The 22,038-nt window shown below is 66.7% G+C and overlaps 1 protein-coding gene across 9 annotated transcripts; it reads left to right on the forward strand.

The window, feature by feature from the left end:
* The first annotated feature begins 61 nt into the window (after nt 1–61).
* Nucleotides 62–21,881, forward strand: TSPAN4 (tetraspanin 4). Of its 9 annotated transcripts, none has more exons than XM_057726026.1 (9): nt 62–172; nt 4,985–5,079; nt 8,197–8,276; nt 15,986–16,177; nt 17,459–17,533; nt 18,447–18,548; nt 18,647–18,778; nt 18,871–18,954; nt 19,770–21,881. In XM_057726026.1, the coding sequence occupies exons 3-9, from the start codon at nt 8,214–8,216 to the stop codon at nt 19,836–19,838; spliced, it is 717 nt and encodes a 238-aa protein (XP_057582009.1). In that variant the 5' UTR covers nt 62–172; nt 4,985–5,079; nt 8,197–8,213; the 3' UTR covers nt 19,839–21,881. The 9 variants fall into 9 exon arrangements, with proteins under 9 accessions (XP_057582009.1, XP_057582008.1, XP_057582010.1 ...); XM_057726025.1 differs by having other exon boundaries at nt 148–284; XM_057726031.1 differs by lacking the exon at nt 62–172 and adding an exon at nt 1,472–1,566 and having other exon boundaries at nt 15,605–16,177.
* Nucleotides 21,882–22,038: the final 157 nt, after the last annotated feature.

Raw genomic sequence — 22,038 nt, forward strand, 5'->3', positions numbered from 1 at the left:
CGGCACAAGGGGGACCCGGCCCGCCCCGGCCTCCTCCGCCCGCCCCCCCACCCCGCTCCGGCACCGTCGCGGTCCGCTCCCAGCCGTGACGAGTGTCCTCCGCGCCAGTCGGGGTCCAGAGGCCGGCGCGGCCGCGGCAGGAGCTGGCGGCTCTCCTCCGCCCGCCGCTTTGGTACGTCCCGGCCTACGGCGTCCGAGTGGGGCCGAAAGGGCCTGGCGGCGGCGTTCGCGTTCCTCGTGCCTCAGTGACGGACGGCGGCGCGGCGGGCGCACGGCGCGCGCAGGTAGAGCGCCCGCGGCGGGGATGCAGCCGGGGACCCGCGGGGCGCGCGCCCGGCCGGGCCCAGGCTCAAGCCGCGCCCGCGCGAATTTCGGGCCCCGAGCGCACGGCCCGAGCCGGGTCTCAGCAACAAGTTGCGGACCGGGCCGGGGGCGCGGCGACCCCGCCGCGGGCGCGGAGCGGCTGACCCCGCGGCCAGCGGGGACCGGGTGGGGGGGGGGTCTCTCCGCTTGGAGCCGCTGCCCGTGGACACCCGGGAGTCTCTACGCTGAGTTTGGGGGACCCTCGGGAGCGCCGCCCGGCCCGATCGCCAGCACAGTAACGATCCCGGCCCGGTAGCTGCGCGTATCCCCGACGGCCGGAGGCGCGGTCTCCCGGGGGCTCCAACCCCCAGCGCCGCTTCGGTCCGCTTCGCTCCCGGCCCTACTGCCTTCTTCCCGGGGGAGGGGCTGGCTGCACCCGTCCCAGACCAGGCTGAGCCGGGTCGGGCGCCTGCGATCTGGGAGGACCAGGAGGGTGGTCAGGAGGTCGTCGTGGAAGAGGTGTCTTTTGAGCTGAGCCTTGAAGAGGGATCCTGAGTGTGTGTGAGAGAGCAGGACAGATGGCGCCAGAGGCAACCCGTGGGCTGAGGCCTGGAGGCTGCACCTGTGGGACAGAGTAGGTGTCGCAGCTGGAGGTGATGGGGCAGGAGTCATGAAGGATTTAAAAGGAGGGGAGGCTGTGTCTCTGGAAGTGGCCTGCGGTGAGCTCGTTGATCCTGTGGCTGGGGGTTGGGCCGGAGGACAGTGTGCAGTGAGAAGCAGGGAAGGTTCCCTGGAGGAGGTGAGCTTTGGGCTGAGGAGGGTGCACGGTGGCACCTGTAACTTAGGCACCTATGCAGGGTCCGGGCATGTTTGCTGGCCTGGGGCATCTGAATCTCTGGTTGGGGTGGGTGGGGCCTGTGTTGGGTCGTAGGCATCAGCTGACCGTCCTCTCAGGGTGGATGCAGACTCTGGATGTAGTTGAGGGGCAGGGAGATAGAGGTCCCCAGGGTCCTGGAGAGGCTGGCCCGCATTTGTGCCTGCCTGGAGTCTGGGCCCTGGACAGCCTTCCCAGTGGTGTTTGCCATCCCCCACCCTGCCACGTGCAGAGCCACGAGCAGAGGCCACCTCCCTGCCCAGTGCCCCCCCTTTCCAGGCTGACGGGACGCACATCCTGTCCCCGGCTGGGGCTGGAACGGGACCTTGAGTCACAGTGGCCTGGGGTTGGAGTCAGACTCAGCTGTAGAGGCTGCTGCACCTGTGGAGGTGAGGGAGATGGGGGGGGTGTATCTGGGATGCCAGCTGGCTAGCTCTTTGGGAGCAGGAGTGGGTATGGGCAGGAGGCTTCCTGGAGGAGGGGCCGATGGTTCGCCTCAGCCTACTCTGGCCCCAGAGGTTGTTTACTCCCAGAGACTGAGGGGCCTGAGAGCCAAGTTGACATTCCTGGAATTCTGAGAGCTGTGTGCAGATTTGGGGGGGGTGGGTGGGGGGCGGGGATGGCCTCCTCCTTCCAGCTCCCTGATTTCCCAGGAGAGACCCTGGGGAGCAGTGTGGCTGCCTGCAGGCCCCCAACACATGTTCACAGAGGGCCCTTGGGGCACTCGACCCTCCATCTCCATTCTGCCCTGGCTCAGGCCTGGCCATGCTGGACCGGAGGACCCATGGGAGCCTCAGAGGTCAGCCCTGCCCCCCGCTTGCCCAGCCCCTTTGTGTGTGTTGGAGGGGCAGGCTGGGACTCAGGCCCGGCTCTCCTCAGGGTGGGCAGGGGGGTGGAATGGGCCCGCCTATAGGGGCAGCGGGGCGGGGGTGGGGGGTGAGTGCAGATGTGGCCCAGACCTCTGGGGAGGGCAGGAGACAGGGCAGGGAGAGAGAGGCGCTGATTTTCTGAGAATAGGGTGTCCTGCCCCCCAGCGCGGGGGCACAGGGAGGGAGGGCTGTGCTCACATGTGGTTTGGAACCCGAGAGCCCTGTTTCCTGCTAGAGGAGGGTCACTTCAGGGCAGCAGGGGGCAAGGGGAAATCAGTGAGTGAAGTTGTAGCTGCTGAGAACCTCTGGCCCTGGGTGTTGTCCTGGAAACAGGCTGGCCTCAGGGACAGCGCTGCCCAGGAGTCAGCTGACCCTGCCCCCAGTTCTGGGTCACAGCCCCAGCTTCCGCATCTGAGAGGCGTGCGTGGGACCAGAAGCTGCCCAGCTGGAGGATGCCGACCCTGGCTGTGGGGAGCCCCGACTGCTTTGGGGAGCCTCGTGCTTACCCAGGGGCGGGGGCAGGGGGCTCGGACGCCTCCCCAGGGTCCGTCGGGTCGCCCCGCTGCTGCACTCACGGTAACTCTCTGGGCCCGGGGTCTGGGGCGTCCGGTGGAGCGGTGTTTGCAGGCCTGCTTGAGGCTGAGCTAGCACAACCTGGTGACCCCTTGGACAGGCTGGGCCATGGCTTCTGGGCGTATGATCTCGTGGTCGTCTGCCAGCTGGGCCACCTGGGCCCCACATGGGGGTCCCCAAGGGCACTGCTCAGTAGGGGCGTGTGGGCTGTCAGCGCCGAGGTGGGCACATGCACTGTGGACGCCTGAGGAGGGGCTCCCAGGGCCCGGGGGTGCGGGAGGAGCAGGCTAGTGGGGGAGCGCCCTGCTTGGGATGGGCCTCAGTGGGCCCAGGGAGAGCCTGGGGACCCCTTGGCAGCCTCTTCCACGGGGAGCCCACCCCCGGAGGAGGTGTCTCCCAGTGCCGGGGGCTGCAGTTTGGGCGGGGGGAGGTGGTCGGCCCAGACTGTGTGTGGAGGGCGCGTGGGCCTGGGTGCTTGCGTCCCCTCCCCCAGGGTGGGGGCCCCGGTGGGCTCTGGGGCCTGCGGGGGCTGAGGCGGCAGCAGCAAGGCCAACACCACAGGCTGTTTGTGTTGGCGGGGCCCTCCTGCTCCTCAAAGCTGCCTCAGAGCTAGGCGTGGGGGCCCGGGTGGGCGGGCCTGCTCCGCTCTCCACCCTGAGCTGCCCGCGGGGTGTGTGCTCAGGCCGCCACGCCACTGGGAGCCTCCAAGACCGCCAGGGCAAGCCCCGTCTCGGTGTTCGGGGAGGTCCTTTTCTGAGTTGGACCTTGGTCTGGCCAGGTAGGCAACCACGACTTCCGTGTGGCTCACGCCCCCCCCCCCCCCCCCCCCGTCCCCCGCCCCGGGGTCCCGATCTGACCCCGCCCCGGGGACCTGGAGGGTTCAGAAGACCCACCCCAGGACTGGCAGGCTGGGGGAGGGTCTGTCTTGGGGTTCTCATTCAGCCCCATCACGATTGCCTGCTGTGTGTGCTGTTCCAGGGGACGCAGGCTCAAGGGAAGCCCAGAGCAGGGAGTGGGGCGGGGAGGCTTCCTGAAGGAGGAGGCTGGCTTGGGTGAGGAAGAGAGCCAGCCCCTTTCCTATCCGCCCTGCACCCATACGCTGACTGCAGGCTTGTGTCTGGGTCACCCACGGTGGGGGTGGGGGCCCCGGATTCACGGAGGGGCCTTGTGGGAGCCAGAAGGTGGGGAGGTCAATCACAGAGGGCCCAGGGGCTGCCTTTGGGGTGGGGGCCCAGGAGGGCTGGCGGCCACGAGGGGTGCTGGCAGAGCTGCCCTTTAGGGCCTGACCGGGAGGCCCATCCCCCCATCCCCCAGGGCTGGGGGTATGGCGGGGTGGGCGGCATGGCATGGTTTCTAGCTTCTGCAGTGTGGCTGTGGACTTCGGGCCCCTCAGCTCCTGGGGAGGGGGTTCATCAAAGAACATGGAAGGGCGTGCCCTCCCACCCATTGCCCTCCATACGTCGCTGGGCCTGAAAGCCCTCCGTGCTTGCTTCTCCCGGGCACAGTGGGCACAGCGGGCGCTGAGGGGTGGGGGTGGGGTGGGGTCCTGGGCCCAGATGCCTCCTCTCCCCACCGTAGTGGGTGCTGTTCGTCCACCTTAACTGCGGGGGCACGTTTCAGGTTGCCGGGGCCTCCACCCGCCCAGTGGCTGCACGTCTGCCCCAGGTGTGGGTTGAGTGGACCGGCTGGCAGTGGGCTGCCCACGAGCAGGTGGATGTGAGGGGTGGGCATGTGCCAGTGTGGCATTCGAGACTTTGCTGTCCCCTTCTGCCAGGGAGCTGCTGGGAAGACCACCTGCCCCACCACCAGGCTGCAAGGAGCCCCTGGTCTGAGGGCCAAGGCGTGGGGGGTGTGGTGTGTGAGTTGGGGCCCCTCCCTGCACTCCCTGGCTGGTAGGGGAGGACAGAATCCCCCTGTGAGCGCGATGGCAGGTTCATGGGCCGCTGGCCCCATGGGGAGACGCGAGGCTGGAGGCTCAGGGCATCTGTCTGCTGGGACCCAGGGGTGGGGGGCACAGGGCATCCTGGGGAAGTGGACCATGCAGGCTGGTCTCAGAGCTCTGGGACCACTGGCGACTGGATGGCCCTCAGCCTGTGTGTGTCCACGTCTCTGAACATGTGTGTTCTCTGCATGCATGTCCCCGTGTGGACACCCGTGTGCCTGCTGGGGCGTCTCAGAAGGCTGAGTGATCAGGGGGTGGGGATGCAGCCCCCCAGACTGGGCCGCTAGTCAGCGCTCTGGTCCCGAATCTGAGTGCACCACCACCCACCCCCAGCTGCCCCCCTGCCCCTGCAGGCACGTGGTCCCGAGTGGAGGGTGGGAACGAGGTGCAGTATGGCCCCCATCTGCCATCTTCCCTCCACAGAGCTCCAGCTTTAGCTTCGCTGACTGCTTGCCTGCCGGCTGGCCGGCCTTCAGGGGCGCCGGGCACCGCCTGCCTCCTTCCTGCCTCAAGCCCAGGTACGTTGCGGCCTGCGGGGGCAACACTGGGCTGTCTCCCGGTCTCTCCCACGCCTGGCCCAACGGCCTCGCTGACTGGATGCTCTCCTGGTTCGGGGACAGACCGAGGCTAAGCCAGCCAGCGGTCACCCTCTCAGTGTCTCACCGGGGCCCCACTGCTGGAGGGACGGCTGGACTCTGGGGACAGGGTCCCTAGGGCTGGCACCCTCATTGCCGTTGGCACTGGCATCTGTGGTTGTTTTCTGGTCTAATCTCAGTAAGCTCAGACTCACCGGCTCACCTGGGGTGACAGGTGCAGGTTTTAGAGATAGGAGAAGTGTTGGCAGGAGTTCTGGGGGCGTTGGCATGGTGCTGGCTGAGTGGGAGGGGGGAGAGGGCAGCCTGGGTGCTGGGCCCAGTGTAGGAACCCAGGCCGGCCTCCCACCCCTGCCCTGAGCTCCAGTGTGATGAGGGGGGAAGCGGTAGGGGGAGGGGGAAGAGGGGCCCACCCTTGTCCTCAGAGGCCCTGCCCTGGGACCAGGCTGGGGAGGTAGACATGCCCTTCAGCCCCCCTCAGCCCGCCTGTGCCCAGTGTGTGCAGCACCAAGCACAGACCCTCCTGTGCGCTGCGACTCTCGGGTCCCCAAGTGTCTACCCCTGACTTGGGTGTGTGGGGCTGGCTGAGTTGGGCCCAGAGAAAGGTGGCCAGAGGCTGCCGGGGGTCACCAGGATCTCCAGGGGTCACTGGCTGCCCCTTGCTCCCTGGGCAGAGCTGCAGCCAGTGGTCTCTACAGGGCCTGGATGGGGACCCTCTAAGTCTCGCTTCCCCACTAGGCCCCTGGTGCATGGTCACCGTTGTGTCCCTTTCCAGAGGCCCAGACATGCGAAAGAATCCTTGGGGGAGGACAGGGTGTTGGGACCGTGGGAAGCCCTAGGCCGGCTGGCATGTCCTGGAAACTGAAGTCCAAAGAGGAAAGGACTCGCCCATGGTCTGCGGAACACAGACCAGAGAGGAGTAGAAGGAATGGTGCGAGGTGGGGGGATAAGATGGAGGAGGAAGGTGGAGGTGGGGAAGGAGGCCCATCGGACGCTGGGGTCTCCTGTTCCCACCCCCTGCCAGGGCCAGCCGGGCTCAGGGAGGATGCAACAAAGACACCGCCTGCCAGGCAGCACCGGGCTGGTGCGGTGGTCCTCAGGGCCCCGCAGGGCTGCCAGACCTCACTGGGCCCCCAGCCCAGCAGACGTCCCCCAGATGTGCCACCTCAGGCACCTCCCAATCTCTCATTCTGTCACTTTGTCACCGAAGGGCTTCCTTCGCCACCTCCACCTTTCTCCTTCTTCTTGTCCCCCCACTTCTCCCCGCTTCTTTCCCATTCCTTCCACTCCTCTCTGCTCTGAGTTCTGCTGACCTTGGGTGAGTCCCACCGTCTTTGGACTTCAGTTTCTGGGACCATCTCACGGGGTGGACGCTGCCAGTGGGCAGCCTCGGTGACCGGGTAGACCTAGTCCAGGGTGCAGGGTGCAGCCATGCCTGTGACTGCCCTCCTCCAAGCCTGGCTCCCCTGCTGAGCCGAGAGGCCCAGGGCAGATGGGGAGGGGGCATCTGAGCCCCATGCTGAGGTCCTCTCTGCACACCCCAGGGCCCCCGGCCAGTGGGTGGGCTCTGGGGGCACAGCTGAGGGGTGTCTGTCCCCACCTGTGACCTCTGGGCTGCTCCTGGTGCACATCTGTCTGCAGGGCAGCACCTGTGTGCACCACAGCTCCAGAGCAAGGGGCCCGGGAGCATCCTGTGTGCCTGTCGCCAGGCTTGTGTGGGTGTCTGGGAGGCGCTGGTGCAAAATGAAACTCAGGGCCCGTTGGTCAATCAAGAACGTCAAGGCAGTGGCAGTCCTGTGTGAGGCTGACCCTGCTCCCTGCCCAGGGAGATGGACTGGGCAGGGCTCAGAGGGGCCCGCCTGAGCTCTGGGCCTGGCGTGGGCTGCCGGCCTCGCAGGCCGTCTGACCCGGGCGCCCAGTGATGACTCCTTTGTGTCCAGTCCCTCCCCCCTCATGCCTTGCTGAGTGACCCACCCTGGGCACCCATGGTGCGCCAGAGCACCCTCCCCACGGGTTCTACCTCGCCCTGACCCCTCTCAGGGGCGTGTCCTCCACACCGCAGCTCTGCTCCGCTCTCAGGACCTCCCCCCAGGTTGGACCCCCCCAGGCTGACCCCTACCCCATGCGGGCTGCGGGAGCTTTGGGGTCCCCGCCCAGTCCAGGGTGGGCCGCTGGAGAGTGTGCACCCCCGGCGTGTTCCGGCTGCAGTCCCCGGGCTACCTCGATCGGGGCCAGGGGCCCGGGCCGGAGCTGCCCCTAGTCGTTACGAGACAGCAGCTGGGTCACCCCTCATTTGCACAGGGCTTTGCGTCTCGCGTGCGGTGGGAGGCCTCCGACCCCGGCCGGCAGCGGGGTTCCGGAGCGTGCGGCTTGGGGGCGAGGCCGGGGGCGTCGCCGCCCGGGCCGAGAGCTGCCTGGGCACCCGGCCTCCAGCCCCCCTCCAGCGCCTTCCGGGCCGCGCAGGGAAGCGGACGCCGAGAGAGAGGGGCGCCCGCGCGGGCCGGGGGCGGGGGCGGGGCGGGGCGCCGGTCCAGGGCAGCGATTGGCCGGCGCGGGGCGGAGCGTCGGGCCTGCGGGGCGGGTCCGCGGGGGGGGTCCGGCGCGGATTGGTGGGCGGCAGGCGGGGGCGGAGCGTCGGGCCTGGGGGCGGTGCGGCGGGGGCGGAGCCGGCGCGGATTGGCGGGCGGCGGGCGCGGGGCGGGGCGGCCCGGGCTGCGGCGGGCGGCGGGCGGCGGGCGGGCAGGTGTCCGCGGCCCGCCGCGGGTCCTAGCGGAGCGGCGCGCCCGGTGCCACCGCGGGCCGGGGCGCGCAGCCTGGGGCGGCCCCGGCGGCCCCGCGCGATGCGCCGCTCGAGCACGGACGAGTCCACGTACCGGCGCAGCCCGTCGCCGCCGGGCAAGGAGCCGGGCTTCGTGCGCGGCGGCCCCTTCTCCGGCCTGCACGCCAGCCCCGGCCCCAGGGCGGCCCAGGCGCGCTACACGTCCCCCAAGGGCAACAAGTACGTGGTCTTCTACCTGGATCTGTCCTTCATCTTCCTCCTAGAGCTGAAGCGCTGCAGCATGGCGCGCGGCTGCCTGCAGGGCGTCAAGTACCTCATGTTCGCCTTCAACCTGCTCTTCTGGGTGAGTGGCAGCGGGGCCCCGGGGCCGCGCGGATACGGGGGACCCGGGGTCGCCGCTCCCGCTGGGAGGGGGGCGGGACACTGGGGCCCAGACCAGGGGTGCGCCTAGGGTCGCCGGGGCCAGCGCTGGACCGGCCCCTGGGGAGGGTTTCCGGGGCCGCTGGGGGCCGCCGGGCCTCCACGCGCTGGGCGGCCCCCCGCGTCCTCTCCCCGAGACCCGCCGTGTCCCGCCGTGTCCCGCACCTGCAGCAGGCCGGCTGGGCCCCGCCCCTCCGGGTGTGAGCCCCTGTCAGTGCTCTGGGCCGTTGGCGACTTCCCCTCCTTCCCCTTCCCTCCCTCTTCGTGGGCGCAGCCCATGTCCTTTCTGCACTCACCTCCTGGGCAGACCGGCCTACCTGGCTCCTGGGACCGCGCTTGGGGAGCGGCTGGGGTGGGGGGGAGATGGTGCCTCCCGAAGCTGAGAAGGGAGAGGGAGGGTGTGTGGGTGAGCCCTCCGGCTGGACCAGACCCTGGGCAGCACGGGGAGCCAGCGGGAGAGGTGTCTGGCCTCAGCTGCCTCCTCCAGCATGGTGGTGGTGGGAGGAGGCTTCCATAACTTTTGCTGAGGTGGGTTGGGTTTGCTCAGATGAGGTGCCTGTGTCCAGGGTAAAGGTGTTGGTGCGACAGGGTGGCCTCCACCACCCAAAACTGGAGTTGCCACCCAGACCCAAACGGCGGGGAGGGTGTTGGGCTCGGGCTGTGGCAGGTGTCACACCTGACCAACTGGAGCAAGCCTGGCCAGGCCTGGACTCCACTCCTGGGCCTGGGGGCGGTGGGGGCTGGAGAGATGATGCCAAGGTCATTCCCTGTTCCATGGTTAATTCCCAGTTCCACCTTCCTTCCACAACTGGGAGTGAGGGGGCATGGCTTTCCCTCCTGCTTGGGCTCTGGACCCAGGAAGGAGGCTGTCAATTGTAAATTCATTTGCATGAGGTCCAGTTAAGGCGAAATGTTCTGAAACCCGGAGCCACCTTTCTGCACCTCCCTTCTCTCCTGGGCCCTGGCCTAGGAAGTAGGAGGGACATTGGGAGGGATGGCCACCCTGGGAGGCTCCTGCCCCAGTTGCCCGCCTCTTGAGGGGGTCACCCAAAGAGTTGTTCTCTGCAAGGGGCTCCTGGGAGGGGCAAGGCCTGGGCCCAGAGCAGAGGAGCACCCCAGAGGCTAGGAGGCAGCTGCAGAGGTGGGTGCCGCTGGAGCTCTGCCGAGGTACGTGCAGAGGTGACGGTCTTCTCTTGGCAGGGGACATTGACCAGATGCAGTGGGCACCAGGCACTGAGCAGCTGGCAGGGTCAGCGTGCCCTAGGCAGTGTGACGGGAGAAGGCTGCAGGTGACAGTGTGACCAGAGCTGGCAGCCATAGGTGTGAGGGTGTGAGCACTGAGGGTGGTGGACTGACTGGGGGTTGGGCCGTGGGCTTGAGGAATGGTCCCAGGAGGTGGGCAGGATCTGCTTCTCCCCTTCCCTGCCCTCCCCAGTGACATGGGTACCTGCTTGTTTGGAGAAGGAGGGGGGCCCCTTGAGGGCCTGTGCTCTGAGAGCAGCGCACCCTCATGGGCCCCCAGGCCCAGCTGTCTCTGCCCCATGAACCCCAAAGGAGCCTCTGCGCCAGCGGCAGGGTGGACACGCTCCACAGATCCCTGCGCTGGATGGAGTCCTCAGCCCAGGAAAGAACAATCAGGAACCCCTTGGGGCCTCCTCCTGGGCTAGAAAATCCAATTCCTTTTTATTGTCCAATTACACTCCGTGGCCAAGCAGACTGGGCCCCTGCTGCTGGCTCGGCCCCTCCACACCCCTCCCTGGTGCCCACTGGGGTCCGACGCCTGGGGGTCAGAAAGGGGACCCACGGGAAACACGCCGAGGCCAGGGGTGGTGAGCATGGCCTGGAGGTGGTGGGACATCCATCCCACCTGGTCCCTGTGCAGGTGTCAACTAAGCCCTTGCTGCTGGTGACAGAGGCTGCAGGGAGGGTGGTGTGGGGCTAGAATACCCCTTCCCCGGGACCCTGGCTTCTTTGCTATCTGGCGGTGCTGAGCTGCCATGGGAGGGGTAGTTTTTGCCACCCCCCCCCTCCTTCCCACTTGGGAGAAGTGGAGGGGAAGCGGGGATGAGGGTCTCAGCTTGTGCACCTGCTTGGAGGTCAAGATGCAGTGACCTGCCTGTGACTTCCTCCTGCCCCTACCCCTGCTGGGGCACCCCTTTCCTTCAGGAGTCAACTCAGAGCCCCCATTCTGCACAGCAGAGCCCCGCAAGGCTCTGTCACCCGCACCTGGCCCCGTGAGGCACCTGCACACTTGGCAGGTCTCTCTTCCCGGGCCGAAGTTTGTCTGCTCCAGCAATGCCACCCTACCCCTCCCCTGTCCCGTGTCCCCAGTTCGGGGCAGTGCCCCTGGCTGAGGGTGGGGGAGGGGCTGGCTCTGGAGATAATTGACTGCCTGCCCTGTTTGATGGATTTTCCCTGGGGGCTCCTGGATGGGGTCTGGAAGGGCAGGACTGAGGCCTCCAGCCTTGGGTCCCAGTGGGGCTGGAAAACGTCACCATCTGTCCTGGGGTGGATCTGTCCTGTCTGGTCCTGCGTGGTCTGTGGGTCATCGGCTCATCTTGGGAGAGGAGACAGACCTGCCTGCTGTCACCAGAGCTTGCAGCTTGGGTGCCCTGAGGCAAGGAGCCAGGAGGGCGCGGGCGGGCAGCAGGAGGCACCTGGGTGAGGAGAGGCACAGGTGTCAACCGAACCCTGACCTCTCCCTGCCCTCCCGCGGCAGCCAGGCCCTCACGGGGCAGGGACAGCTCCAGTGGGGACACAGCCGCCCTCCCCTCCCCAGCTCTGGGTGGATGCTCAGGCCTCCCCAGGGGCAGTTTCTGTGGCCCCAGGGGCAGTCTTGTTGGTCTGGGGGTGGTCCTGGGTAGAGGCAGGGCCGGTTCTGAAAGCTGAAGGGGCCTCTTGACTCCCCTCCCAGATGTGGGCCAGCCCAGCTGAGGGGCACTCCCATCTCCAGGCAGGAACGCCTCCTGGTCTTGCCTCTGGGCTGCTCCCTGCCCCGCCTTCCCCTGCAGTGTGAGCGGGGCCCATCTGTGTGGCTGGGGTCGGGGTCGGAGCCCTGCCTGCCACCCATTTCCTGCTGCCCAGGCCTCAATTTCCCCACCAGCACCACAGGGGGGCCTTGGTTTTCCCCTTTGATGAGCTCCAGACCAAGGCCTGGCCTGCTGTCACTGGCCTCTGGATGGTGGAAGAGGCTGGGAAGGGCTCTTCAGAGTTGGGGGACCGCCTCCCCCAGCACCCCCACATTCAGGGAACCAGGCACGAGGGGGCGCCCTGCCCGAGGTCACAGTGCTGGGCTGTGGCCTGCAGACCTCAGACCTGGTGGCTCTTCGCGTCCCCAGCTTTCTGGTGGTGTCCGTGTGTCCTCTGGTGTCTGTGTGTCCTGGCTCCCATTTCTTCCTGCAGCAGGGTGGGCAGGGCAGCGGGGGTCCTGCTGCCTGGGGACTGAGAGCTGGGATGCGGCAGCTGCAAAGTGGGGCTCCTTGGCCATCCTGGTCAGGTCAGGGGTCAGGATGCCACAAGACGGCTGTCCTACGTGAGCTCTGGTCCTTGGGGCTGGCAGCTGGACGTGGCTGGAGGCTGCGCACTGGGGGGCCTGGGGGTGAACCTCTGTGGTGTCAGCGCGGGGTCTCCCTGTCCTGGTCCCTGCCCACCGCACGGCTCCCTTGCTGCTGTGGCGGGGACCCCGGCAGACCATCCGTTTCTGCAACCAGGAGCTGGTGGCTCCTCAGGTGGGGAGCGGGGGGCGGCGGTTGGTCTTGGCCGGGGCCCTGGGAGTTCTGTCTGCGCCAGAGACGTGTGGCTTCAGCCAGAGGCCCAACCCCACCTCCCCACCCGCGTCACTGCTGCCTGTCTGCTCCCCGGCTGCCCTGGCAGGGTGAGCCCCTCCTCCACGGACTCCAGCCTCAGGGGTCCCTGGGCAGTGGGGCTGCCTCCCTGACGGGCTGGAGGCTGGAGCTGGTCCCCTCATCTTGGAGCCTGGGGGAACGTGGGGTTTGCTGGAGTTTAAGGAAACTAATTACAATCAGTTGCATAGATTTTTTTTCTCTTGGCTGCACAGCACGCGGGATCCTAGTTCCCTGGCCAGGGATCGAAACTTCACCCCCTACATTGGAAGTGCAGATTCTTAACCACTGGACTGCCAGGGAAGTCCCTTAGTTGCATAGATGTTAAGTGGACAGTTTGAGGAGTTGTCACCTGGAGACCGACATCCAGACAGGATGCTGTCTGAGCCTCTGTTCAGTCCCCCCAGCCCCCGCCTTGGGCACCTGCAGACATGATTTCTGGCACAGGGGACACATTTTGCCATTCTTGAACTTCATAGAGATGGGCCCTCCCCCTCCACCGTCGCTGTTCTTGGCCGGGAGGGGCGTGTCACCCCATAGTGCCTGGCCCCCACCCCAAGACTGTGCCAGCTGCTGGGTGAGCGGCTTCTGGACACAGGCTTGGCTCCTGTGGGTACCCAGCCCTCCACCCCATTCCAAGGACCTGGCCAGCTGCCCAGCCATCTGCCACGCCAAGCCATGTGGCTGGAGGACCAGCAGTGAAGGGCCGGCTGGCACCCTCCCCCTGTGGGCCTCACCACGTGGCCCCACCTGCCTAGCCCTAGCCCAGCCCCCAAAATGTATGGACAAGAAAGACAGCAGGAAGTGGGGAGCATGTACCAGGCACTGGGCTGAGGACAGGTGGGGACACAGGGGGACAGGTGCGCCGGGTGTGCGCTCCAGGTGTGTGGGAGGGGCACAGGGAGGCCCCAGTGACCACAGGGCTGGGATGGGGGACCCCTATGGGTGGGCTGGGCTCCTCTCCTGGGCTGTCGTGGCACTGGGGTCTGCTCCTGGGCACCCCCTGGACTTCTGTCTGGCCAGGCAGGCAGTGATGAGCAGGGTTGGGGAGGTGCAGGGTGGGACATGGGGAGGGCTGGGGTGGAGTCTTGGCCCCACTGCTAATGACCTGTCCTGGGAGGGACCGAGGGCACCCAGCCCTCCAGGGATCTCAGCCCCGCTTGTCCTGCATTTGATGTTCTGTCTGGGTCTAACAGGGCCCATTTTCTCCTGTACTTGGAGGCTGTAATTTTCCTGCCAAAATGTTTTAAAAGCTGCCTACGCAGAAACAGTTTCAAAATCACAGGTAATTCTATTACCCACATGCATGCATCCCATTAGCGCTGAGTTTTTGGTGACTGGTCTGTGTGGATGTGCTTGCATGAGGAGGGGCCTGGAGGCTTTGGGGTTGCATGTCTGTGACGTGTGTGTGTGTGTGTGTGTGTGTGTGTGTCGTGGGTGACACTTTGTAATGGTGAGGGGTGTGGGCTGTGTTTCCGTGTCACAGTGCGTGTGATAGTGGCACCTGGGTGACAGCCGGCGGGTGTGTCTCCTGCCATTTCGGGGGGTGGAGGTGAGGATGTTTTGTGGAGTGTTAAAGAAATCTGTTTCCATCAAGGCTGGGGGTGGGGCCCAGCTCCCCCACCTGGATGGCCCCCCACCCCCTCCAGTGACTCTGCCTCGACGTCCTCCCCGTGCCCTTCCACGCATCCCCTCGGGGCCGGAGAGCTCAGAGGGGCTCATTTTCCTGCTGACCAAGCTGTCCTTGAAGGCAGAGACAGATGGGCAGGCCGTTTGGTTTTAAATAACAGTTCTCCCCTCTGCTCAGAGGCAGCCCCACCCACCCCGCCGGCCTGGGGACTCAGCCCGGAGATGTAACCCTCCCAGAGGGGGTGCTGCTTGGTTCAGCGGGGCATGAGCTGAGCTGGCTGTCTCCTGCAGCCTGAGCAGCCTGACTTCAGCTTCCTCCAAGGGGAGGCTGCCCCCCCCACCGCCTCTGCCCCTACCCTCCCTGACCCGGCTCCCTCCTCTGCCCCAGTCTCGGGCAGAGGCCAGGAGAGCCCTCTCCGCACACACGCGGGTCTGCACAGCCCCTCTGGCTGCTCCCAGCTCCAGCCTTCCCCCGGCGTCCTTGGACAGCCCACGAGGCCTGGGACGGCCCCTCAGCTCCGTTTCTTGCCTGCAGGTCGGGTGGGAGGGTTGAGGGAGCCATTGCCTGTCCCGGTTGCTTCTGGCCCCGTGATGGCAGCCCCTGGGCAGGTGTGGGCGCCCAGAGGCGCTGATGGCCAGTCTTGCTCCCTCACGGTGGCTGTGCCTGCGGTCAGCACCACGGACAGCTCTGTCCCTGTGCCGCTGGGGGGCCGGTAGGGGGCCTGCCACGTGGGGGTTATCAGCATCCCATGGTGGGGGGCACACACACGTCTCCATATGGCCAGCAGCCCCTGCCCTGCGTGGGCTGTGCCCATGCCCAGCTCTGCGGTGAGGATGCACCCTCCAGCCTGCACCTGCTGTCAGTGCCCCCCGCCTGGCTGCTGTTCCCCCCCCACCCCGCCCCTGCCCCCGCCCCGCGGCACACACCCAGAGCTGCAGCCCTCACCCTGCCCTGGGGAGGGGCTCCGAGGGGCAGCGCGACAGGTCAGGGCAGGAGAGCCCTGGCCGGGACGCCCAGGCGCCTCCCGGAACCAGCAGCATCGAGAACAGGTGGTTTCTAATTTTGAGGCAGAAGCTCTTGTTTTTTGGGGAAGATGCAAAGAGGGATGGGGCAGGGGTCAGAGAGGAGCCCTGTGTTCGCCCTAAGCTGACTGGATCCCCATTGGGGGGCGGGTCATTCCAGCCTTGGGGCTCTCCTGGCCCGCTCAGCCAGGCCTCAGCAAGGCCCAGAGCAACCTCAGACAGCAGCAGGAGGCCTGAGCCAGCAGCCCTGGCGCCCGCCAGCCCCTGCAGGATCCTGTGGCTGCTCCTGCTCTTGGACTGGGAGCCCCCCCCATAATTGCAGTCTCCCGCCAGCCTGGTTGATGCATGGGGTATGCTCCCTGGTGGGTTAGTGAGCATGGAGCCGCATCCACCGCCCCCACCCCTGCAGCTGGCGCTGCCTGCTGGTGGGAGTGGTGTGAGTGAGCACATGGGGAGGGAGAAGCCTCCTCAGACAGGGGTCTCAGGGCCCCCCCCCCCGGCCTGAGTCAGGGGGCGGGGTCCCTGCCAGGGTCGAGGCCAGACGATGAGGAGGCTCCTGGGCCTGGGGGTGCAGGGCCCTGTGTCCTGTCCGGTCCTGGAGTGGGGGCAGGGCCCCCAGGGCTGCCAGGCAGTCAGCCATCAGTCCCCTGTGGTCACCCAAAGCCCAGCTTGTTGTAGGACCAGGGGCTGGTCAGCAAGTGTGGGGGCTGCCCACCCCAAATCTGGCCATGGACATGTGCTCCTGTTTCATCTCCAGAAGGCCCAGAGGCCTAGAGTCCTGGGGGCTGGAGCCCTGGCTCACCCCTGCCCCGCAAGGCCAAGAGCCCTCCCTGGATTCATCGCTGCCTGGCTTCCTCTGCCTCTTCATCCTGCTTTAATCGATTTTTGTAATAATGAGCAATTATGAAGTTCGGTAAAAGCTCCAGTGGTTGAGGGGAGGGGGCCAGGGAGTGGGCCGGCGGGGACTCGGGGGACCACACCTCCCAGGGGACAGCTGGGGCTAAGGGCGTGTGGGGGGTCCAGCCCAGGTGATAGGCCCGGAGGTCAGCAAGGCAGCGAGGGTGCTGGGGGTCTGCCCCAGGGACCTGGCTTCTCACCCGCTGCTCCCGCCATCCCTCTCTCCCGGCCCCGGGCCCAGCTGGGAGGCTGCGGCATCCTCGGCGTTGGCATCTGGCTGGCGGCCACGCAGGGGAACTTCGCCACCCTGTCCTCCTCCTTCCCGTCCCTGTCGGCCGCCAACCTGCTTATTGTCACCGGCACCTTCGTGATGGCCATCGGCTTTGTGGGCTGCATCGGGGCCATCAAGGAGAACAAATGCCTTCTGCTCACCGTGAGTCCAGGGGGAGGGCAGGTCGGGTGGGACGCGGGGACCCTTCCCTGATGGACACAGACACACGTGTGCACGCACACCCACATGTGTGCTGGGCAGACCCCCTCCAGCTGGTACTGGGCCTGTTTTCTCTGAGACCGTCTCTCCCATGACCCCCTCCCCAGCTCCTGTCCCAGCCCTCTTGGCACCTTGGGACCCTCAGCTTTGGAGATGGATTCACAGGCGGGATGTGTTTCCGTCCTCGGAACGTTAATCACAGATAATGGAGGAAAAGGATCCCTGGGCCGGGCTCCCTACTTATTAGCATGCCCACTGCAGCCTCCTCAGCCACTCAGGTCCTAAATCACCTGCTTTGAATGGGGCCTTTGTCTGAGAAGCCCTCATGGGTGGGGCCTCCAGAGGGCCTCAGAAGGCACGTCCCCCATCTGTGCGGCTTTCCCCAGTGTCCAGCATGTTCCAGATGTTCCCATCAGGGCTTGGACCCCTCGGAGCAGCGGGTAGGGGTGTGGCTTTGGTCCCTCAGTCTAAGGAGGAAGCTGCGGCGCGTGTGGGGCCCTGACTCCGGCCTTTCCCACGGGGTGACTTGGAGTTTGGAGGCTTGTGCCTCCTGGGGGCAGCGTGGGCCCTGAGTCTTGACCCCAGGTGGAGGGGAGGCCAGGTCAGCGGGGGGACCCCAGGATAAGACCGGGCCCGCTCCCCTGGCCCTGCACCTTCTCCCCACCTGTGGGGCTAGTGGGGGCTTCACAGAAAGCAGTGCAACCCCATGTATCCTGGCCGCTGGCCCCACCCCCTCTGCCCTCCTTTCTGGGGGAGTGATGTGGCGGGAAAGGCAGGTGTCGGCTGCCTCCACTGCTTAGCCGGGTTGGGACACCAGGACTGTGCCCGAGTGTGGGGCGGCCACCCGGTGAGCAATCTGTGCAGTCCTGGGTGGGGGCTTCTCCAGCTTGGTGCTACCTGAGTGGGCCCTGGCTGCCCTGAGGGGTGTGAGCTGGGGGCTGGCGGTCACTACGGTTGGACCCACCCCCTGCACGGGGCTGCGGCTGGCTGCCTGTCACAAGGACACAGGCATGGAGCATGCCAGTGCTGAGGCGTGAGGCATGTGCCCAGAGGTCGAGCGAGAGACGATGTCCCCAGGACGGAGACCGCAGAGTTCCGAGGGAGGTGGGGCCGCACTGGGGGCCTGCTGGTCTCCGGGCTGCAGACCTGGCTGGGGGTCTCCGTTTGAGGTTTGTGGCCTTGCCCCCTGGGGCGGGTGGCTGAGGCTGGCGTCCTCGCCCGCAGTTCTTTGTGATGCTGCTGCTGGTGTTCCTGCTGGAGGCCTCTATTGCCATCCTCTTCTTCGCCTACACTGACAAGGTACTGCTGCCCCCGCTTCAGGGGTGGGGGCTCCGTCCTCCCCACCATTGAGGGCCAGGCGCTGTGGGTGACGAGGGGGCGGGAGGGGCTGAGAACTGACGCCGTGGCCCCAGCTCTGCCCCAGCGGACCGACACTGGGACATGGGCCATGGGTTTGGTTTTAACTGCAAGCCCTGGCGGCCAGGCCTGGAGGGAAACACCGGGGCCCTGGAGGCTCCGGAAGGTTCCTGAGCTCCCAGGTGGCCCCTGGGCTGGGCTCCCTGCGCCTGCCTTCAGCTGTGTGTCCGTGGGATGGGAAGCATCTCCTGCTCCCCATGTAGTTGTTCATTTACACCAGCACAGGCCCAGTTACATGGGGGCTGTCCTCTGAGTCGTGCTCCAGGACTCACATTCCGCTCACCCGGTTTAGCTTTGGTGGCTGGAGCTCTCCGTTGGCGCCCGCGTCCCTTACCTGCCCCTCAGAGCACCCCCCTCGTTGCTGGCCCTAGAAGACCCTCAGGCCCAGCTTGGAGGTTCCCTGCCCTAGCCCTGGGATCGGCCATTTCTCCAGGGAGCCTGGTTCCTTTCCCGGACAACGAGCAGTCTTAGGCACCCAGACCTGGGCCCCTCGGCCAGCAGCGCGGACACGTGTGGGTCCTAACCGCTGTGCGCAGACACAGCCCTGAGGGTTTCCATGCCCGTCCGTCTCCATCTGCACGTCGGCGACGTGAGGCCGTGCTGGAGTCTGACTTGAATCCCGTGCTTTGCACCACGGGAGACCCAGGGAGACCTTGGGGCGAAGGCCAGAGCCTGGTGGGAGCTTCTCGGAGGGTGTGACTGCAGGGAGGAGGACAGAAGGCACGGGTGCTGGCACGGGCGGCAGTTTGGGTGAGGTAGGTGGAGCTGGCCGCACAGTGGCCCTGCTGTCCTGCAGATCGACAGGTACGCCCAGCGGGACCTAAAGAAGGGCCTGCACCTGTATGGCACCCCGGGCAACGTGGGCCTCACCAACGCCTGGAGCATCATCCAGACAGACGTGAGTGGGGGCGCGTCCGGGAGGGGAGGCGGGGGCGTGCAGGTGTGGGCGTGGCCGGGCCCGCTCCTGTGCACAGGCCCAGCCCACCTCTCTCGCAGTTCCGCTGCTGCGGGGTCTCCAACTACACCGACTGGTTCGAGGTGTACAACGCCACGCGCGTGCCCGACTCCTGCTGCCTGGAGTTCAGCGAGAGCTGCGGGCTGCACGCGCCCGGCACCTGGTGGAAAGCGGTGAGCCTGTGCCCTCCCACCGGCCCTGGCTGCGGGGACCTGGGGGTGGACGGCCGGCCTCGCAGCCCCTGTGACGCCTGCTCTTCCTACAGCCGTGTTACGAGACGGTGAAGATGTGGCTCCAGGAGAACCTGCTGGCCGTGGGCATCTTCGGGCTGTGCACGGCCCTGGTGCAGGTACGTGGAGGCGCCCGCGCCCCCGCCCCCTGGCGCTGCAGCACCCCTGTGAGGGCCCTGAGCCCAAGGAACAAAGCAGCAGGGGAGTCTGGATCCCCGGCAGAGGTGGGGCTCACGGGGCATGGTCAGGAACCATGTCCATGGGGAGGTGAACTTTGACACCTCAGGGACAGACAGGCGGTCCTGGACTCCTGAGCAGAGGGCCCTACTGTCTCCTCAGGGACAGAATTACAGACTGGACGCCTGTGCTGGCGGCTGGTGGGCCAGCCCTATTCCTACAGCCCCTACCCAGTGGCCATGGTGGGTGGTGGTCACAGGGCTGCCCTGTGCAGGGGTGAAGGGGGGCAGCCCAGGCCCTAGTGTGAGGTCTAGCCAGCCCACCCCTGCTACCCAGCCCCCACGCAAGGCCTCAGTGCCAGCACCCTGGGGGAGCTCGAGGCCCAGCAGTGTCAGGGCAGCCCTCATTTCTGGGCTGCAGACGGAGTCGCAGCCGGAACAGACAGACACCCCCAAAGGGGTGATCGCAGTTGGATAAAGGGGCAGAGGGGAGCTGCTGGGGGCCTTGCCTGGAACCCCCTAGGCCCTGAGACCACCAGTGGAGCCCAGGGTGGCCAAGCCCAACCCGAGGGGGAGGCGAGTCTGGGGCCGAGCCCAAGGGGCCCAGTGCCCCCTAGGCCTTAGGGGGCAGGCCCTGCCAGAGGCTCTCCCAGGGAAGGGGGTCCAGACCCCCTGGGAAGCCGTGGGGTGGGTCAGGGTGCCTGCCGTGGGCTGCTGTCCTGGGGGCGGCCCTGCCTAGCCCCCACCTGTCCCCACAGATCTTGGGCCTGACCTTCGCCATGACCATGTACTGCCAGGTGGTGAAGGCTGACACCTATTGTGCGTAGGCTGCCAGCTGCCCGCCAGCCCTGCTTCCCTGCCCAAGGATGTCACCCCCGGGGAGGTGACCGTGTCCCCACCTGCCTCTCCTGCTGCAAGACTTCTCACCATTCCGGGCATGGGGACAGGAGGAGCAGGCGGCTAGAGCCCCAGGACTCCCAGCCAGGCCTGTGAGCACCATGCTGGCGGGGGTGGCCGAGCAACGGCCACGCGCCCGGGCTGGGGACGGGAGGGGCTTCTGGGCTTTTTACATCCGAATGTTCTCCAGAGCCGGGTTCTCCCTCGCAGCCCCTCCAGAGCAGGGGGTGGGGTGGGGGCGAGGGCTGACCGCCGGTCCCGGTGCCCACCCTCTACCATGGGGCCAGGGCAGGCTCTGCCTGCATCTCAATAAAACGTGGGCAGCAGCCGCCCCCCGTGTCACTCACTGCCCCGACCTGGGGGCCACACCCAGGAGGCCCTTTGTGGCCATGGGCCTTCTGCCCACGCATATGGGCCCTGGTGCCTGGAGTGGGGCTCCGGGATGTGATGTGTGCGGGCCTGGGTTGGGGGGGGGGGTGCTGCCTGACCAGACAGAGGGCGGCCCCTGCACCTGCAGAGGACGGTGACAAACCTCAGCGAGGCTGGCTCCAAGCTGAGAGAGCAGCCCTGAGCCTCGCTGACCCCTCCATGGCCTGTGCTGCGGACACCCTGTCTCCATGCCCCCTTTCCTGACATGGGGGGGCCCCCATCCAGCCTCAGGGCCACATCCTCCCCCAGGGGTGTCCTCCCAAAATGGAGCTCAGCTCCATATTTCCTGTTCTCTTTCTAGTCCTGTTTTGTTCCCTGGAACTTTGTCCCTTAAGTGTCACTCATGGATTTTGCAAATAAAGTAGGCTGTTGGGAGCAAAGTGGTTGTCACAGGGCCCAGAATTAGAGAAATGGTCAAATTGCATCAAACTACCTCAAAGATGAGGTGGGACTTCCTGAGGACAGGATTGATGGGGAGTGAGCAGAGCAGTAGGTCTGGAGGTCCAGGCTGGGGGATGGGCCCCTCCCAGGGGCCTCACTAGCTGTGGGACATCTGACCCCCCAAAGGGCAACCCACACTCTAGGTTCCAGCCCCTACTCCTGCGGCCCCACGGTCCCACCCTCTCTTGGTCACCCCCCCTGCATCCTTGTGTGACGGACCTGCCTGGTGACGCCTGGCCAGGCACCAACCGTGGCACAACCCCGACCACCAGGGCACCCGACCCCTCCTGGTTCTTGGACCCGCCACCCCCATTCCCGTCACACCCCCACGTCCTACCAGCCCTGTCTGTCCTCACTCCATGGAAGCCACCAGCATGTCAGGGACTGTGCCAACAAAAGTCACACAGAGTTAGCGGTTCACGCGGCAAAACCAAACTGTGCTTAGGCACCCGCGGCAAGCGGGCGGGAAGTGAGCACAGTCCAGCCAAGCTGCCCCCGACCCTGCCCGCACCCGCTGCCCGGACCCCGGTCCCCGTGCACCTCTCTCCACCTCCTGGGGGAAAGCCCCCGCTCGGCGGTGCAGATGTGTGGGCACCGGACCCTCACACCCGGCCCAACTCAGCTTCCCCGCAGCACCGGCTCCACTGAGGTCCCACCAGGACATGCAGGGCCTATTTCCTCCAGGGCCAAGCCCGCCTGCGCTCTGTGGGGCTCCCAGGCCCACCTCTCTCCCGCGTGAGCGCCCGGGGGTCCGGCCCCAGCCCCTCTGCCAGTTCCCTGCCGACCCTGCGGGTTTCCCCACCTTCCAAGCCCAGGCTGAGGAGCTACACGCCTGGCTCCACATCCATAGACAGTGAGCACGCTGTGGCCCCACAACTGACCTGCCCCTCCCTCCCTCAACTCCTGTGCAGACCCCTCCCCCCACCAGAGCCCAGAGCCCACTCCTGGTGCGATGGCCGCCTCACTCCCTGCCCGTCCAGGCTTCCAAAGCTGGGGGACCAGTCAGTGCCGGCAGCCCTGCCCTCAGGCCCACCGCTGGGAGGTGGAAGGCGTCTGACCTACCATCCCCAGTGCCCACTTGCAGCCCACGCAGGCAGAAGTGGGGTGTCCAGGTGGGCTGCCCCCAGCCAGCCTACCTTCCGCTGTGGGGCCACAAGGCCCAACCTCTGGCCCACACCACGAGCAGCAGGGTTCTTCGGGACAGCTCCCGAGGGCCCGGCCAGCCTGTGACACCAAGACAGATCACGTTCCCTTAGAAGC

This window comes from Hippopotamus amphibius, chromosome 3 (assembly GCF_030028045.1).
Source record: "Hippopotamus amphibius kiboko isolate mHipAmp2 chromosome 3, mHipAmp2.hap2, whole genome shotgun sequence".
NCBI classification, from domain to species: domain Eukaryota; kingdom Metazoa; phylum Chordata; class Mammalia; order Artiodactyla; family Hippopotamidae; genus Hippopotamus; species Hippopotamus amphibius.

What these genes read in the sequence shown, in the direction of transcription:
- TSPAN4 (XM_057726024.1), top strand. Translation starts at nt 7,995, where the DNA reads ATGCGCCGCTCGAGCACGGACGAGTCCACGTACCGGCGCAGCCCGTCG. An exon ending in CCGGCACCTGGTGGAAAGCG is followed by an intron (nt 18,779 to 18,870) that starts GTGAGCCTGTGC and finishes CTCTTCCTACAG; the next exon opens with CCGTGTTACGAGACGGTGAA. An exon ending in TGTGCACGGCCCTGGTGCAG is followed by an intron (nt 18,955 to 19,769) that starts GTACGTGGAGGC and finishes CTGTCCCCACAG; the next exon opens with ATCTTGGGCCTGACCTTCGC.